The sequence below is a fragment of the Suillus subaureus genome, assembly GCF_016647635.1.
Source record: "Suillus subaureus strain MN1 chromosome Unknown BJ212scaffold_92, whole genome shotgun sequence".
Lineage (NCBI taxonomy): Eukaryota > Fungi > Basidiomycota > Agaricomycetes > Boletales > Suillaceae > Suillus > Suillus subaureus.
The window spans coordinates 32,222-48,038 of NW_024538648.1; the positions used below are offsets into that span (position 1 = coordinate 32,222).

The 15,817-nt window shown below is 48.2% G+C and overlaps 5 protein-coding genes across 5 annotated transcripts; 4 read left to right on the forward strand and 1 right to left on the reverse strand.

Annotated features, from left to right (window-relative positions):
* The first annotated feature begins 1,670 nt into the window (after positions 1–1,670).
* Positions 1,671–3,183, forward strand: BJ212DRAFT_1398926 (rab geranylgeranyltransferase). Its single transcript, XM_041337278.1, has 7 exons — positions 1,671–1,819; positions 1,871–2,024; positions 2,074–2,190; positions 2,241–2,456; positions 2,505–2,638; positions 2,693–2,867; positions 2,921–3,183. Exons 1-7 carry the CDS (start codon positions 1,763–1,765, stop codon positions 3,043–3,045), a joined length of 978 nt encoding a protein of 325 aa, XP_041186097.1. The 5' UTR covers positions 1,671–1,762; the 3' UTR covers positions 3,046–3,183.
* On the forward strand, positions 3,184–5,171 carry BJ212DRAFT_1398930 (uncharacterized protein). The gene is made up of 2 exons (XM_041337279.1): positions 3,184–3,439; positions 3,494–5,171. Exons 1-2 carry the CDS (start codon positions 3,239–3,241, stop codon positions 4,820–4,822), a joined length of 1,530 nt encoding a protein of 509 aa, XP_041186098.1. The 5' UTR covers positions 3,184–3,238; the 3' UTR covers positions 4,823–5,171.
* Positions 5,172–5,201: 30 nt separating this feature from the next.
* On the forward strand, positions 5,202–8,354 carry BJ212DRAFT_1398933 (P-loop containing nucleoside triphosphate hydrolase protein). The gene is made up of 9 exons (XM_041337280.1): positions 5,202–5,427; positions 5,475–5,521; positions 5,574–5,640; positions 5,694–5,938; positions 5,989–6,117; positions 6,167–6,558; positions 6,610–6,858; positions 6,911–8,008; positions 8,058–8,354. The coding sequence occupies exons 1-9, from the start codon at positions 5,351–5,353 to the stop codon at positions 8,193–8,195; spliced, it is 2,442 nt and encodes an 813-aa protein (XP_041186099.1). The 5' UTR covers positions 5,202–5,350; the 3' UTR covers positions 8,196–8,354.
* Positions 8,330–10,685, reverse strand: BJ212DRAFT_1398942 (MFS general substrate transporter). The gene is made up of 16 exons (XM_041337281.1): positions 10,279–10,685; positions 10,193–10,219; positions 10,115–10,143; positions 10,007–10,055; positions 9,879–9,956; positions 9,735–9,819; positions 9,329–9,681; positions 9,183–9,279; positions 9,028–9,135; positions 8,942–8,990; positions 8,829–8,886; positions 8,743–8,774; positions 8,676–8,684; positions 8,551–8,618; positions 8,478–8,502; positions 8,330–8,449 (listed from the first exon to the last, which is right to left on the reverse strand). The coding sequence occupies exons 1-16, from the start codon at positions 10,548–10,550 to the stop codon at positions 8,412–8,414; spliced, it is 1,377 nt and encodes a 458-aa protein (XP_041186100.1). The 5' UTR covers positions 10,551–10,685; the 3' UTR covers positions 8,330–8,411.
* A 735-nt stretch (positions 10,686–11,420) lies between these two features.
* BJ212DRAFT_1487631 (cytochrome P450) lies at positions 11,421–13,752 on the forward strand (the record flags this gene model as incomplete). Its single annotated transcript, XM_041341301.1, has 12 exons — positions 11,421–11,599; positions 11,649–11,745; positions 11,799–11,942; positions 12,020–12,123; positions 12,172–12,421; positions 12,472–12,594; positions 12,646–12,748; positions 12,802–12,878; positions 12,925–12,939; positions 13,000–13,244; positions 13,297–13,326; positions 13,383–13,752. The coding sequence occupies 12 exons, from the start codon at positions 11,421–11,423 to the stop codon at positions 13,750–13,752; spliced, it is 1,737 nt and encodes a 578-aa protein (XP_041186101.1).
* Positions 13,753–15,817: the final 2,065 nt, after the last annotated feature.

A 15,817-nucleotide genomic window follows, 5' to 3' on the forward strand; every position in this document is an offset into this window, starting at 1 on the left:
ACTCAGCTGAAAACTGCAATGATACTGTAAACTTGAGAAGCTGTATGGCTTTCATCTGCATGGACAAGTAAAATGCAACGCTCACGAGGTGTATGGCTGGGTATCAAATAGTCCGTAAAGCCCACTACTTCAAGAAGAGAAATTGAAGCAACTAGTTTAGTAGTGACCTCATGATTGATGCGAGGTGGGACGACGGCGATCAGAGAAAGATCTGCGGCAGCTCACTCCTTCATAAGAAACATCTCCCGTCCCACCACCTGCGCCTTGCGTGCCCGTCGGTCGTGCTTGAGACACTTGTGTTACCGGCGCAGCCTGAGGTTGACCTGCTTGGGTCGAACTACTGGCCTCGTTGCCATCGGTACGAGGCACAGCTCCAGCCGCTTCTGCACGGGCCACTTCTGTTGCAGTGGGAGGGGAAACGAATTCTCTGCAAATAATTTCCATGATATCAAAAAGAGTGATTGCGAGCCACTTGCATTTTTCTTGCGACCAGCGGCTACTTCAACGGCGCGTGTGGGGCTTCTTCCTGAAAATGAGTTGAAATTCCAACGCCGGGGCTCGAGCGGTATTGATTTGACGCGCAATTTGGAGGTTGAGCACTGAGACGCAGCAAGTCGAGAAAATTACGCCAACGACGGGCAGACAATGGGCTCGCAGGAGCCGCGGGACGAGGCGTGGGGTTGTCGTCAGCGTCCCAGAAGTCATTGCACTATACAAATTTTAGATTTGCGAGAGCCAGGAAATGAAATATTATACTAATATATTCCGACATGCCTCCGAGCCTGTCGTTGGGCTGCTGCTTCAAGACCTGACTAGCATGCAAGATCTAATGAGGCGAGTGAGCAAATGATTAGGGTATTTACAACTGATTAGCGCACGGCATGTCTTGGTCAAACTGGACGTCCTTGGTAAAGGAGTAGGATACCATAAGAAACACAGAAGACTTGCCTTAAGCTTTGCATCGAGTTTTACATTGCTCTCATCCACACTCTGAACGACAACCAAAACACGCTTAGAAAAGACACTGACAGTGAATAAATACACTTGCATGATCATCGCCTGCATGCTTCAGAGCTGCCTCCAGGCTCCATACATAGACCTTTGCATCTGATCCACCACTGATGATATATTTTCCATTAGGGGAAATGACAACAATGAAAATTTTGTCGTCATGTAAGAGGGGTTTCCGACTGGCTGATTGGTCTTGAGGTCCCAGATGCGACCTGAGTAGTCCGCTGTCGTGCTAACAAGATGGCTTTCATCAGGGGAAAGACAGAGGGGGGCGACGATATTGGCATGTCCCTGGAAAACAACGAGCTCCTTCCCATTAGTCGACCGCCATTTTCAGATGGTGTGATCATACGACGTGGAAACAATGTGTCATCCTTGGATTAACACAACAACGTTACCACACCGTCATGGCCCTCGATCTCCAAGAGCAGCTCGCTGTCCTTTGACCACATGCAGATCACCTTGTCCTCCCCACTGCTCGTGAATTTATCCCATTGTGAAGAGTAGCTGACAACCCAAACCCTCCCTAGGCCTCATGGTGGCAGAGAGATGATAGTATATGAGAAGACGCAGAAATCAGGAGAAGAGATTGTCGATATGTATTAGCTAGTATATAGCCATTTGAACAAGGTAATTTCGTTTGGAAAACGAAGGGAGGTGCACAGGAAGACGGCGGAGCTCGATTACATAAAAGTCTTATGATCATAAACTTCTTTCGATACGATTTCGAACAATATATGCCAGTTTCGTAATGTCCACTTCTCTGCTCGTTCCCCTACATGTTGCATATATCAGAGCTCTTGGAGATGTTGGTTTTTCGACTCTTACTCAATGAACTGATCTCTAAGCCTTCAAGCAGAGCAAAGATGAACTGTCCTATCACCTCTCGGCTCACCTGAGGATGAACGCGGTGTACTGGGGCTTGAGTGCTCTTTTCGTCATGGGACACGAGGATGCGTTGGACCGTGATGAGATGGTAGATTTCGTTATGAGCTGCTGGGATGAAGAGGCAGGTTTGTTCCCATCAAGAGATCCATGCCATCTCGAGCTCACATTCCGCAGGCGCTTTTGGCGCTCATCCCGATCACGACGCACACCTGCTTTCTACTCTCAGCGCAGTACAAATTTTGTTGATGCAGAATGCGCTCAATAGAGTCGATATCGACCGTGTTGTGAAATGTGCCTTGTTTTCTTTTATCGAATGGTTTGACATCACTGACATGGCACAGTCATCTTATCTTTGCAGCAACCTTCTGGAGTTTTTGCGGGCGACGCCTTTGGCGAAACTGATACACGTTTTTTGTATTGTGCAGTCAATGCTCTCTCACTTCTCGGAAAGCTTCATGAGTTGGACATCGAGAAAACGGTCGCATATATCAGGCGTTGCAGGAATTTTGATGGTGGATTTGGAGCTGTTGCGGGTGCAGAAAGTCATGCTGCACAAGGTGAGCATTCCAACACATACATAACTTCGGAATGCTGGAGCGCCATAGTATTTGTTTGCGTTGCTGCACTTGCTATTCTGGACAGATTGGATGAGGTCGATCAGCCGACCCTGTGTTGGTGGTTATCAGAGCGACAACTACCGAATGGAGGGCTTAACGGGCGCCCTGAGAAGCTGGAAGATGTGAGTGTTTGTACACATGACTGCTCTGCAGTGTTCCTGATTCTCTGTTTACAGGTTTGCTACAGCTTCTGGGTGCTATCCGCCCTTTCTATCCTTGGCAAGCTCTCATGGATAGACTCTAGTAAACTGGAGGCCTTCATTCTCTCTGCCCAAGACACCGAGTCAGGAGGTATTGCCGACCGCCCGGGCGATATGCCTGATGTCTTCCATACACATTTTGGCTTGGCTGGTGCGTAGGACGATCCAAACTCAGAACCAACCTCAGAATCATTTTTTCGACAGGTCTTTCATTATTGGGATACCCGGCACTAGTGGACCTTGACCCAGTGTACTGCATGCCTGCTGGTATCATTGAAAATTTGGGTCTCACGAAGGGGTGGAAGGCTTTGCAGAGAAGGACTTCGTGATTCGCATGGATTGAGGTTATAGATGTCGAGAAATTTACTGGAAGAAGTGACCAGACTCTGACTCTGAAAGTATAATTGGTACGGTATTTGCCTGGAGTGCGGGTATATATAGGCAAGGCGGTAGCGCTGGAAGGCTGTTCTCGCTGTTACATCGCTCTTGGTTGAGTCAGTCTCGTGAGCGCTGAACCCACTCATGCACCAGTGTCTGTACCTGGAAGAAATTTTGCAAGAAATCTTCAAAAATGCTGACTCTAGGTCGTTGACGGTTCTCGCCAGGACTTGCCGATTGTTTTACGAGCCCACACTGAACGTAATCTACTCAGATCTTTCTGGGCTCCAGCCGTTAATTGAGCGTTTACCCCGCGATTTGTGGTCAACCAGCTCCGGTGAATTGGTGAATGCTCAAATGAAGATTCTGAGAACTCTTCTAACTAGCTACGGTGTCTAGGTCATCCAAAGACCCCTGCGTCCTCAGGATTGGGAAGTCTTTGCAAGTTATTCTCGCCGGGTTCGTAGCCTACGGCTTAGATGGTTCGCGAGCGATGCCAAGCTCTATCGCGCCCTTTTGTCGCCCCCTAATACCTCGTTTCTTCTACCCAACCTTCGTACATTCACTTGGCACTGTCTCAGCACCCGCTCTGCAGCTGGACTCGATGACATGCTCGTTTTCATGCGTCTGATCTTCTGCCACAACCTCGCGGCAGTGCAGCTTATCGTATCTGAATATGCCCTTGCTGCATTTTCCGATCTTGGATGCACCTCGCTTAGGCAGCTAGTCATTCAGAATCATAAAGTTGCTATCAGTGCAAATGTCACAGAAGATGCGATACACAAACTTTCTGCTTTGAGATCTCTCGCGTGTGGAGAGGTCTCAGTCAGAGCTCTTCATCACTTGGCGCAATTTCCATCGTTGAGCCGCTTGACTATTTGGCTTGGAGACGATATCCCATCCGCACTTGCCTTTCCAAGGTTTCCATTTAGCAAACTTCGCTATTTAACGATCAATACGAAATCTATCGGTCCGTGCCTCTCTATGCTCAAAGCGACCAACTGGAACATACGCTGTTTCCACCATCGGATGGATGCGGGGTATGATCCCGCTGGACGCAAAGTGCTTCTGGAACTGCTACCCTTGCAGCTCTCGCGCGAGTCACTGAAGTGCATTTCCCTGCACACCTCCACTCCTCATCGAGACGACGACCCTATCACAAATCCCTTTTCACTGAAGCCACTTTTTAGCTTCAAGAATCTGTTGATACTGGAGCTCATCGGAGCTATCCTCCCAGAACTGGATAACGACGGGTTGCGAAAACTCGCTATTGCGTGGCCGCAGTTGCGGGTTCTCATCCTGCATCAGAAAGCAGGGCTGTATCGTGCTCCACAAGTAGATCTCACTGGGCTTGTTCTACTCCTGGAACATTGCACCAAACTACATCAGCTCGCTCTTTCCGTAAATGCAATCATCGATACCAAGGCGCCTCCTACGCCACCGATAAGCAGCATCAGCAATAAGCTCATTACCTTCATCAATTTTTCCAATTCGCCGATTACAAAAACGGCCGAAGTTGCAGCGTTTCTGTCTGCTATCGTGCCCAACCTCCGAGAAACGTTATCTTGGACAGGAGAGGTGATGTGCCCTGGTGGAAGCGTTCAAGAGTATCGAAAGCGGTGGGACGATGTGGCAGAGTTGGTGCGTGTATTTGCAGAGGTGCGGAAACAGGAAAGAGAAGCCTGCATGCATGCACTCAAGAGTGAAGGAGTGCGTAAGTCACGGTAATTCCCGAGTCTTTGTGGACCACCTTGCTGTCAGTCCATGCATATGATCCAGACAGCATAAGATGCTGCATTTATTGGGTTCGGTCCCTCTATCCATCCCAGAGTGCGGCTTTGAGCATCTGGTCCAGGTGCACAGATGCATTATTTCCTACAAACAATATACATAGCATGTAACGCGAGACTGTTGTACGTTTCTCCAATACTAACCCCACTGGCAGGCTTGTATAAAGTCCTCTAGGGCCCCATGTATGTACCACTACATACTGAGAGTACTTGTGGTAGATTTCAGACAAAGCACTGAATCTCCCACTAATGCTGTATATTCCAATGTTTCATTAAGGTCGTCAGATAAAACTGGCAAAGTTTCATTTTTGGAGCCTGGAAGGTCGTCGAATGGACGGGAAAACTGATTAGGTAGTACAGTCACACGTGGCGTCCATCTCAACAGGACGCGCGTCGCTTCTTCGCCAGTACAAAAGCTATCCTTGCCCTCTAACGTTGATAACTCTCTCCTTGCTAGACCATCATAATGGCTGACCCTAGCGGTGCTGCACCACAACCAGGTCCTAATGACACTTCTACCGCAATTCTGCGGCCAAAGAAATCGTATGTTACAACAGAGATCTTCCATGACATATATCTGATATCTACAGGCCAAACCGTCTTATTGTTGACGAGGCTACTTCAGATGATAACTCCGGTATATATACATATGAACGCTGTTGGATATTTGTCTAATCTTGCATGGACAGTTGCGACTTTGAACCCTGCGACCATGGAGATTCTGCAACTTTTCCGGGGTGACACTATCATCGTGAGGTGTGTATCGCGAATTCTTCACACAGAATCATTCCGAACAATGTTGCATGCAGGGGCAAGAAACGTCGTGATACCGTTCTCATTTGCCTGAGCTCCGATGATGTCGAGGAAGGTCGCATTCAGGTGAACAAGGTCGCCCGGAATAACTTGCGCGTGAAACTTGGTGATCTTGTCAATGTCCATCAATGTTTAGACATAAAATACGGCAAGCGGATACACGTCTTGCCATTCGACGACTCCATCGAAGGTCTCAGCGGTAATATCTTTGATGTCTACCTCAAACCCTACTTCCTGGAAGGTATGTATACTTTAGTCGATCAATATGGTCAATGCACTTATCCCGCCTAGCATACAGACCGGTCCGTAAGGGCGACACATTCCTTGTCCGTGGCGGCATGCGGACAGTGGAATTTAAAGTCATCGAGACTGATCCGGCCGAATTTTGTATAGTGGCTCAGGACACTGTCATCCATACTGGTTTGTTTGACTATGTGTCTTGTCAGCGTGTCCGCTGAACATTCCACAGAGGGAGACCCTGTCAAGCGCGAAGACGAGGAAGCAAACCTCGCAGATGTTGGCTATGACGATATCGGTGGTTGTCGAAAGCAGATGGCGCAGATTCGTGAACTCGTCGAGTTACCATTACGCCACCCACAACTCTTCAAGTCCATCGGTATCAAACCACCTCGTGGTATTTTGATGTTCGGTCCCCCTGGTACTGGAAAGACGTTGATGGCTCGTGCGGTAGCCAATGAGACCGGCGCGTTCTTTTTCTTGATCAACGGCCCGGAGATCATGAGTAAGATGGCCGGTGAGAGTGAAAGCAATCTACGGAAGGCTTTCGAGGAGGCTGAGAAAAACTCGCCTGCTATCATCTTCATTGATGAGATTGACTCCATCGCTCCTAAGCGTGAAAAAGTACGTAAAGATGAGTATTCATTTATCCCATCTTCTCTAACGATATGATAGACGAACGGTGAAGTCGAGCGTCGCGTTGTATCGCAACTGCTCACTCTCATGGACGGCTTGAAGGCTCGGTCTAATGTTGTTGTCATGGCTGCTACCAACCGGCCGAACTCCATTGACCCTGCTCTTCGTCGCTTTGGCCGGTTCGACCGTGAAGTCGACATCGGTATTCCAGACCCTACTGGCCGTCTGGAGATTCTTCGCATCCACACGAAGAACATGAAGTTGGGCGATGATGTCGATCTTGAGCAGGTAAAGCAACTGTCGACTAGTATGTCGTGCCATCCCTGACACTTCTATTCAGATTGCCGCCGATACACACGGCTACGTTGGTTCCGACATAGCTTCTCTTTGCTCAGAAGCTGCTATGCAGCAGATTCGTGAAAAGATGGATCTCATTGATCTTGATGAGGACACAATTGACGCCGAAGTGCTGGATTCCCTCGGTGTCACTATGGATAACTTCCGCTTTGCCCTCGGTACCTCCAACCCGTCCGCACTTCGCGAGACTGCCGTCGAAGTGCCCACAGTTACCTGGGACGACATTGGTGGTCTCGACAAAGTCAAACTCGAGCTCCAGGAGACGGTGCAATACCCTGTTGAGCATCCCGAGAAGTTCCTCAAATATGGTATGTCTCCATCGAAGGGTGTCTTGTTCTACGGCCCTCCGGGGACGGGTAAGACACTCCTTGCGAAAGCCATCGCGAACGAATGTCAAGCCAACTTCATCAGCATCAAGGGGCCCGAACTGCTCACGATGTGGTTCGGTGAATCAGAAGCCAATGTTCGTGATGTGTTCGACAAAGCCCGTGCTGCTGCACCTTGCGTCATGTTCTTCGATGAGCTTGACTCCATCGCTAAGGCACGTGGCGGCTCATCGGGTGACGGAGGAGGTGCAGGGGACCGTGTTCTCAACCAGATATTGACGGAGATGGACGGTATGAACGCGAAGAAAAACGTCTTCATCATCGGTGCCACTAACCGGCCCGATCAAATCGACTCTGCACTACTCCGTCCCGGACGTCTTGACCAGCTCATCTACATTCCCTTACCCGATGAAGTCTCTCGCTTTGCTATTCTGAAGGCAGCCCTGAAGAAATCCCCCATTTCCCAAGACGTGGATCTTGCGTTCTTGGCGAAGCAGACTCATGGCTTCTCTGGTGCCGATCTCACTGAGATCTGTCAGCGTGCCGCCAAGTTGGCCATTCGCGAAAGCATTGAGTCTGACATCAGGAGACAGCGTGAGCAGAAGGAGAAGGAGGACGCCGAGGACGCCAAGATGGAGGAAGATGAAGAAGACCCTGTTCCTGAGATCACAAGAGAGCACTTCGAGGAGGCGATGAAGTATGCCCGTCGGTCAGTGTCAGACCAAGACATCAGGCGGTACGAGATGTTCTCTCAGGTATGATCTCTCACTCGCTATACATCAATCGGCTAATCTGTCTCTCCAGAACCTGCAACAATCACGTGGATTCGGTAACAACTTCCGATTCCCAGAGGGCGCAGCGTCTGCTGGCGGCGCCCCATCGGCGCCCGCTGGCAACGCTGGTTTCGCGGATGACTCCCAGGATGATGACCTGTATGCGTAGGGAATATTTCACATGTCTGTCAATACATCATAGACTGCTCGTCAACCACTTTGTACATTATGAAAAGGAGTAATATTTGAAACCTTGGACTTCTGTACAGTATTAGATCGGCTTTTGAGCATGGAATTGCTGATTTGGCGATGAGAAAACGCGACATTATAATATTATGTGATGTTTGTTAACAGTATAGTACTTACTGGGAGGTGATATAACTTGTTATTCGACCTCGCTACTGAGAAACATGATCCCCCCGCCTAAGTACTATTTGCATGGCGATGAAACATGAGCACCCAATCGCACCCATGATCTGTATTGGGTGAGCATTATTCATCGGCAAGATACGGTACGTGCTCACCCCATTAAAAACTGCGCCGCGCCACCAGATGTAATCACCTGTTAACAATGCCCCTGATATCGGCGGGCCTGAATTGTACACCTTGATTCAGCAAAATGAGTATCACTCATGGGATGCCTATGTACCTATCAGCCCTCCAAGAGCCAGGGTCCGTGTGAGCACAGGATCAAATTGAAATTGTCTAATATTTACCCATGAAGGCGTAGGAAATGCCCATGCGGGCGCTGCGAACAAGTTTCACATCTCGTTGCAAACGTGCTTTCAGGAACAGGGCGTACCCTAGATCAGATGGGTCTGGCGATAAGACAGTCAAAACTGGTGCCCATAGCGCTTGAACTGCAGAGAAAAGCAGTGACTCAGCGGGTATGGTTAGCCACAGTATGCGACTTACAAATTCCAGCGCTATACCCATAAAGAACACCAATTACCACCACACTAGGCTAGGGTGCGCAATCCGATCAAGGAAAAAAGTAAGACAGTGCCGGCAAACGTTGAGACCGTCATGACTCCTGGGACGCCAAAGTATTCAACGAGCAAGCCACTTGTTAGCTGTCCTACGAAACTTGACGTGTTCATGATTACAAGCTGACAGGTTCAAGACATCTTGACAAAGGAGAGTTGTTGGACTCAACTGAATAAAAGGAGAAAGTTTTGCTGAGTCCATGCGTAGCCGAGTCGAGCTGGAGGTAGAATAAGGGATAGTAGAATCCAATAGCAAAAATGGTTAATCTAATCAATTTAAAATAAGTCTACGTTGATTAAATCTGCATGAACGTACCCCGCAGTTCCAAATATATAGGCGGGGTCTTGAGCACATTTCTTTGCGGTTGCAAGAAATGTTGTTGATGCCTTAGATGGGGGGAACCTCGGCTTGATGAGGAAGCATGCTATGAACAGCAAACCGCTGATGAGTGCAGCGCTAGCTCTAACTCCATTCGCAAATCCAATGCGACCATTCAGGGTGTTGTTTAACATGATTGGGTGCACCACAGCGCCTAGGCAAGCTCCTGAAGCAACGAAGGTCATCACTAATTCGCGTCGTTTGCGAAAATACTGCGAAACAACAGCCATGGTGGGGATATAAAGCAACCCGGCAGCGCACCCTGACCCAATGCCCTGCGCAAGGAATACCTGTTGCCGTAGTAGTCAGTAACTGATCCATAAGATAGGCAATATGTGCTTACTTGGTAGTACTGATCAGGTTTGGCGAGTGAAAGCATGAAAAGCGAAATTACTTGAAGGAGAGATGCGCCTATAACCAATTGACGGCTTCCGACATTTCATACTTATGACTACCGTGTGAAGACCACGCTGCAAATTTGACTGACCAGTATCCTCGATCATAAAGCTGCCCACTTATCAAGCCACAAATTTCGAAAAGAAAGGCATTCACGCTGCCGATCCAGCTGGAGGCAAATAAAAGGAGAAATATGAGTGCCGAAGGAGTACGACGCACGCAATTGTTGAGGGAGACTGATTCGTTATATAAGTCTGAGCATAGAAATCTTTGAATCAAAGTTACGCCCTTGGAAAAGTAGCTTCCTTTGAGGACATTAGATCTTACCTTGATAAACGCCGAACGAGATTGTATATCTGAAGATCTTTAATAGAACTGGCCCGTGAAATTGGCCCTAAAACTCACCCGTACGTGCAAAATTGCACAAGAAAGCTATGGGGGGTCAATGGTCATAAGCGTTGCGGCAATACCCAGTAGCCATCAGATCTTACCCTCCAAACGCAGTAGCCCAAGCTCTGAAGCCTCCATCCGGAAAATAGTCAGATGGGCACTCCTCTAAGCTGAGGGGCTTTTCAGAATCCCCAGTTGTGATGACAGGTAGGTCTGTATGACCCATTTGGCACTTGAAACGACAAAACGGAGTTGCCAGTGGATCAACGCAAGTCAAGAGCTTGTAATAAGGTCGCCGGCAGATTCTGCGGCGTCTGCGTTGATCATATCTCAGGCTGGCCCAGCCTTTGTCAGCCAGTCCCGAGTTTGACATGTACTTATCTCACACCGTCTGCGATCTTTTCCGCGCAAACTATCATAGAAATACAAGCCTCGTAGCCCGAGCTCTGAGATCTGAAACCTCCATCCGGAAAATAGTCATGTGCAGGGCTTCTCTGGGTTAAAGCGTTCTTTGGTTTCTCAAATATAACGACCACCGGCTCGATTAACGTTATGTCGTAATACTTACATAAGCGGCTTGCCACGAACAACACTTCCGCGAAAAAGCTTGAATTTTCATATGTTGTGTCTGGTATACGCATGTCACATTATTTTGGTGCAGGAGAGTCAAGGGGCACCGTGCTCGAACCATTTTGGATTAACTTTAAGTCCCTCAAATGGGTCGTAGGGACATAGTATCGGATTTACTGGCATCTGCATCCTACAGGTACCGCTGCACCTGGGCGCAATTAACAAAGGTGTGTATGACTCCAGTATCATTCTTGAACTTATATTGGATGCGGAGCTAATTTACGTGGGCCTGCGGAATATCGGGGGACATCGTGTTGAAGGCCTCCTTATCCCGTTCACTGGAGCTCAGCTCATTACCTGGCCTGAAAAAATAGTGGCTCGAGTGCACTTCATGCGAAAACAAAGGTCCGGATCTACGGTGTTAGGATGGGACATCCATAGCCCTATCGGGGGGTTCCTAAGTCCTCCCAAAATTTCCTTTCTTTCTTTCTTTCCATAGAAGAAAAACACGCATCATCTGCTTTGGTAGCTTGGTTTACCATGATCGTTACTAGCAAGCTTCGTCATTGTGAGTAAGCTAGTGAACACATCGCAATTACGTTCATTTAGTTGTTATGTTAAAAGTCACTGTACAGTGCATTTCAGGCCCCACCAAGCTTCATTCTGTCCAACCATGCTACAGCTGACCGACCTGCGATTGTCTGATCACGCTCAACTTGTCGTCGGCGCAACTTGTTTATGTATAATAGCTTTGATTTCTCGTGCCTACCTTTCTAGTACAGAGAGCAGCCTCTCCTTTCCTCCGTCCCCTCTCACGTGGAGACTTCGCGGCCATCTCATACCTACTCGCAAGTAAGTGCCAATCTTACTTCAACATTCATAGTTTCACAATGCCATTTAGCGGATTTCTGACTGTAGCGTCATGGATTGAAGAGTATGGTCCTCTCATCACCCTACGCACAGGAATCGAGAAGTACATTGTTATTGGCCGATATAAAGTATATCCCACTGCGGGCACCGGATTCTGAGCGATAACATGTACACAATATAGGCTGCAGCTGAGATTATGGAGAAACAAGGCGCATCGCTGGTCGATCGTCCTCGTTTCATTGCTGCTGGAGAGTTGCTTAGCGGGGGAATGGCTATTCCCTTTGTTCCCGCTGGCGAGAGGTTTCGTCGGCTGCGCAGGCTCGTCGTTTGCTATAATGTGGAAACATCAATCTAATGGTTCTCTGTGCTCTTCACTTTAGAGCGATACACACTCATCTCCAGCCAAAAGCAGCTGAAGCATATCAACCGCTCCAGATCTCATACGCAAAGAATACTGTCATTGACATTCTTAATGATCCATGCAATTTCCAGGATCATGCGCGAACGTAGGTCCTAGGCCATACAATGCGGCGTTGCTGCTCAACGGACTGAAGTTACGCAGCCACAACGAGCATGAAAATTGCATATGGGAAGACTACCCCTACATCTGCCACAGATCCCGAAGTGAAAAGGGTTGCTGAGTTTGCCGATAAAGTCCGCGCTGCATTGCACCCTGGCGCGTACCTTGTAGATTCGATTACGTGGCTGAAATACCTTCCTTGGTATGCGCGAGAACTACGTGACAGCTATCGGGATTCGCGGAAGCTCTTCATAGAGCAACTCGGTCGTCTCAAACAGGAGTTAGTAAGTATGCATAATCCAATCTAATAACATGTTAGAATGCTCGATAGCAGGGAGGTGGCGAAGCTAGTCCTTCGCTTGGAAGACGTCTCTTGGAAAAGAACAGTTCTAACGCAATGCCTGAGCTGGAGATAGCTTACCTTGCTGGTATGGTCTTTGTAGCTGGATATGATACGGTGAGCTCATGCATCACCGCTTTTGAATTTAACTAGATTCAGGTGTTATAGACTACTCTCGCGATATGTACAGTACTAATGGCAGCTGCCTGTTTCCCTGAGGAACAACGTAAGGTTCATGAAGAGCTGGACGCGGTCATCGGGACCGACAGAGGTAGGTTGATCGCGTGTTATTGGGGCGTCGATATAAGAGCTGACTCACTCCAGCTCCCGCATTCACTGACAAGAAATCACTTCCTCGCTTTCATGCCTTCGTTTCGGAGGCCCTGCGATGGAGGCCGTTGGTACCTATGGGTAATTACCTCCAGTCTTTCTAACTGATGTCTATAGTTCACCTGCTTGAAGGTATGCCACACCGTACGACACAGGTGGTTGTTTTTGTGGGCACTCTTCGTCGTTCTGTAGAAGCTACATCTAACGGTACAAACAGGAAGATTATCGTATTCCAGCCGGGACAACGATATTTGGCAATCACTGGTCAGAGCCCTCCTTTCGAATTTGATTGATCTGATATGTAGCCGTTTCAGGGCCATCTCTCGCGATCCAGATGTCTTCCCGGACCCTAACGCATTCAAGCCTGATCGTTGGCTTGATACCGAAGGGCGCGTGAGAGATGACCTCAAGTTCTTTGTATTCGGCTTTGGTCGGCGGTAGGTACCATCTTTATGCGGTTGGTCATGTTCTCATCCTCTTTACTTCTAGAGTGTGTCCCGGACAACATGTTGCAAATAGGTAAGGCCACACAGTTCACCCATATGCCAATGTGTTCCTATAAATGTGCGGCATAGCTCGGTGTTCATAAACACGGTGCTTACCCTTTGGGCCTTCCGGCTCACGTTGGATCGTACGAAGCCGTTGGATGATGCGGCTTTCATGAATGGCATTCTCCCGAATGAGCAGCCATGTACGATTGATTTTCAGACGAGAATTCCGGAAGCTGAGCTCAGGCGTATAATGGGAGGGACGTTGGGGACACTTGAGTCTGAAGTATGGCTCCGTAGTAGCCAGAGCCACGCTGGTGATGAACAACACCGCAGAAGCCAAATTACCGCTCTCGCCTCGAAGTACATTGTTATTTATGTACCAGTTATGAAGGAGTGTGGCGTCTGCGCATGCGTTGCCACCAATGCTAGAAACTCTGTGATCCCATTTCATTGACTACTGTTCTGTTGGCTGCTTACAGGCCTGAAGCTAAGGTCGTGTCTATACAGTCCGTCGAGTATACCACTCATTTATTCACATCTCAAGTTGTTCGACGCTCGGACTCCAAACACTGCGAGATGGTTGTATATCCTGTAGGAGCTGTGGGCGACTGGGGAGCTGTGCGAATTACCTGTCTGTGCTTGTATGCTCTTGAATTCCTGAACAATACAATACTGAGCGGAAACCACCGATGCACGTTGCGTAAAGATCTAATGAATTGGACCTGAGTTGAACCAAGCGATTTGGCCAATAATGGTGGTCTCCGTGTTGTCTCGGATCCATACAATATTCATAACCACTACTCACTCGCCCGCTGATGTCCAAAGCAGGATTGTAACAAAACTCAAAGGTTGAACGTTGAATAGTACTGCATATCAAATATTTCGGGTCGTCTGGATACGCTGTGAATATTGAATAGCAAGTTGTTGGCTGCTTGGACGACGGCTGTCCAGAATAGTGCAATATGCTCCTAGAATCTTGTATCGTACGAGACTGTAGTAAAAGTCCGTGAAGCGTATCATACAGCGAAATGTTTGACACTTGGTGTAATATTATAGAGTTTTGTGCAGGGTATCAGGATGCGAGGGATCATGACACTTTAGAGGAACGAACAAGGGCAGCGTAATCTGCTTGCTGTTCAGCTATCAGCACACAACCCAAGCTAGTGTCTACAAGCAGTCTCTCCAGGGGACACTTTGGGCGTGTCAGAGATGCCTTGAACTTCTCGCGAGGCCACGTTGATGGACTGCGAGAACTAAATGCGCGTAAATTACGGATCGAGAGCACTGGACACGCCAGGTCATGGGTTTTTGCACCCTAAAGCACCACTGACGTCCAAGAATTGAAGTTTAGTGTGTGAATGGCCTCGAGACCTGTATTTCGTGGGATACCATGGCGGTCGTTAACGAGGATAAGTTGGGACATAGCTGGAACAAGCGGAGGAATGTATTCTGATCATATACTTTGATATCAGCTATCGTCGGGTAGGCCCAAACGGGAGTGAGATAAGATAGGCCCTCGAGTAGAAAATACGTTGATATGAACCCGAGACTGCTCAGAGTGGACGGCAGTCGCGAGATGCATTGTGTGATAGCCGAAGAAGGTATTCTGTTGATGGTTAGCTCTTGCAGTGCTGAGAGGTCTTTTAACAAAAGTTCAGGCTGGTCCAGTGCGTCGTTCGGGAGAAAATCGATATAGAGAGAAGATATTTGATTAATGTCAGGCTAAGCCATCAGTAAACCGAAGGTTTTGTAGTCTAGTCGAATGACTTTTGCAACACTCGAGTATCACTTCCGCGACCACCTAAGGAATGAGCCATAGTAGAACGCTAGCCACTGCCATTGACTGTCACAGATAGCCTGCACCACAGACCAGGTATGCCCACATGAATCTCCCTCCATCGTCGGCATACGCTGGTCAACAGCATGGGGGCTTTTAGCTGCGATGGGTGCGGCAATTTATTGGACTGCGGGAGACAGCGGTGAAGATTTTGAGATAGGATTTCAGTTTGCAAGCGCCAGAGAGCCGATTTGAATCTGTTGTGTAACATTTTAAGTTGATGATCTCGTTCTTCTGCTTGACGAGTTGCAACTGAAGATTTTTGATACCACCTGTAATCGTCTCCAAGCTTGAGATCTCAGCCGAAATCGTATCCAACTGTTGCCAGTATTCTGCAACGATATCGCTGATGCTCTGATCTTGAGTTCGATGGCAGGGTAGCTAGTATAGGGTGATCTGAGTTGAGAGTACGAGGTTTCGAAGCCTGGGCATTTGTCATTCGTCGATATGGCATCAGACATATGATCAGGACTGTCTGCAATGTGCATTATTCGCTATAGCTAGCTAATGGTTAAAATGTTCAAGGAAGATGGAGGTTCGAAGTCGAACTGACGTTATAATTACGTACCATGAAGATCGACCCAAATATTTGGTTTGCTGTTTTTCGCAAGACATTACCTACCATCACCCGCGTTTCTCGCTACTCGTCCACTCACAACTCAATATATGACTACAGAGTTCA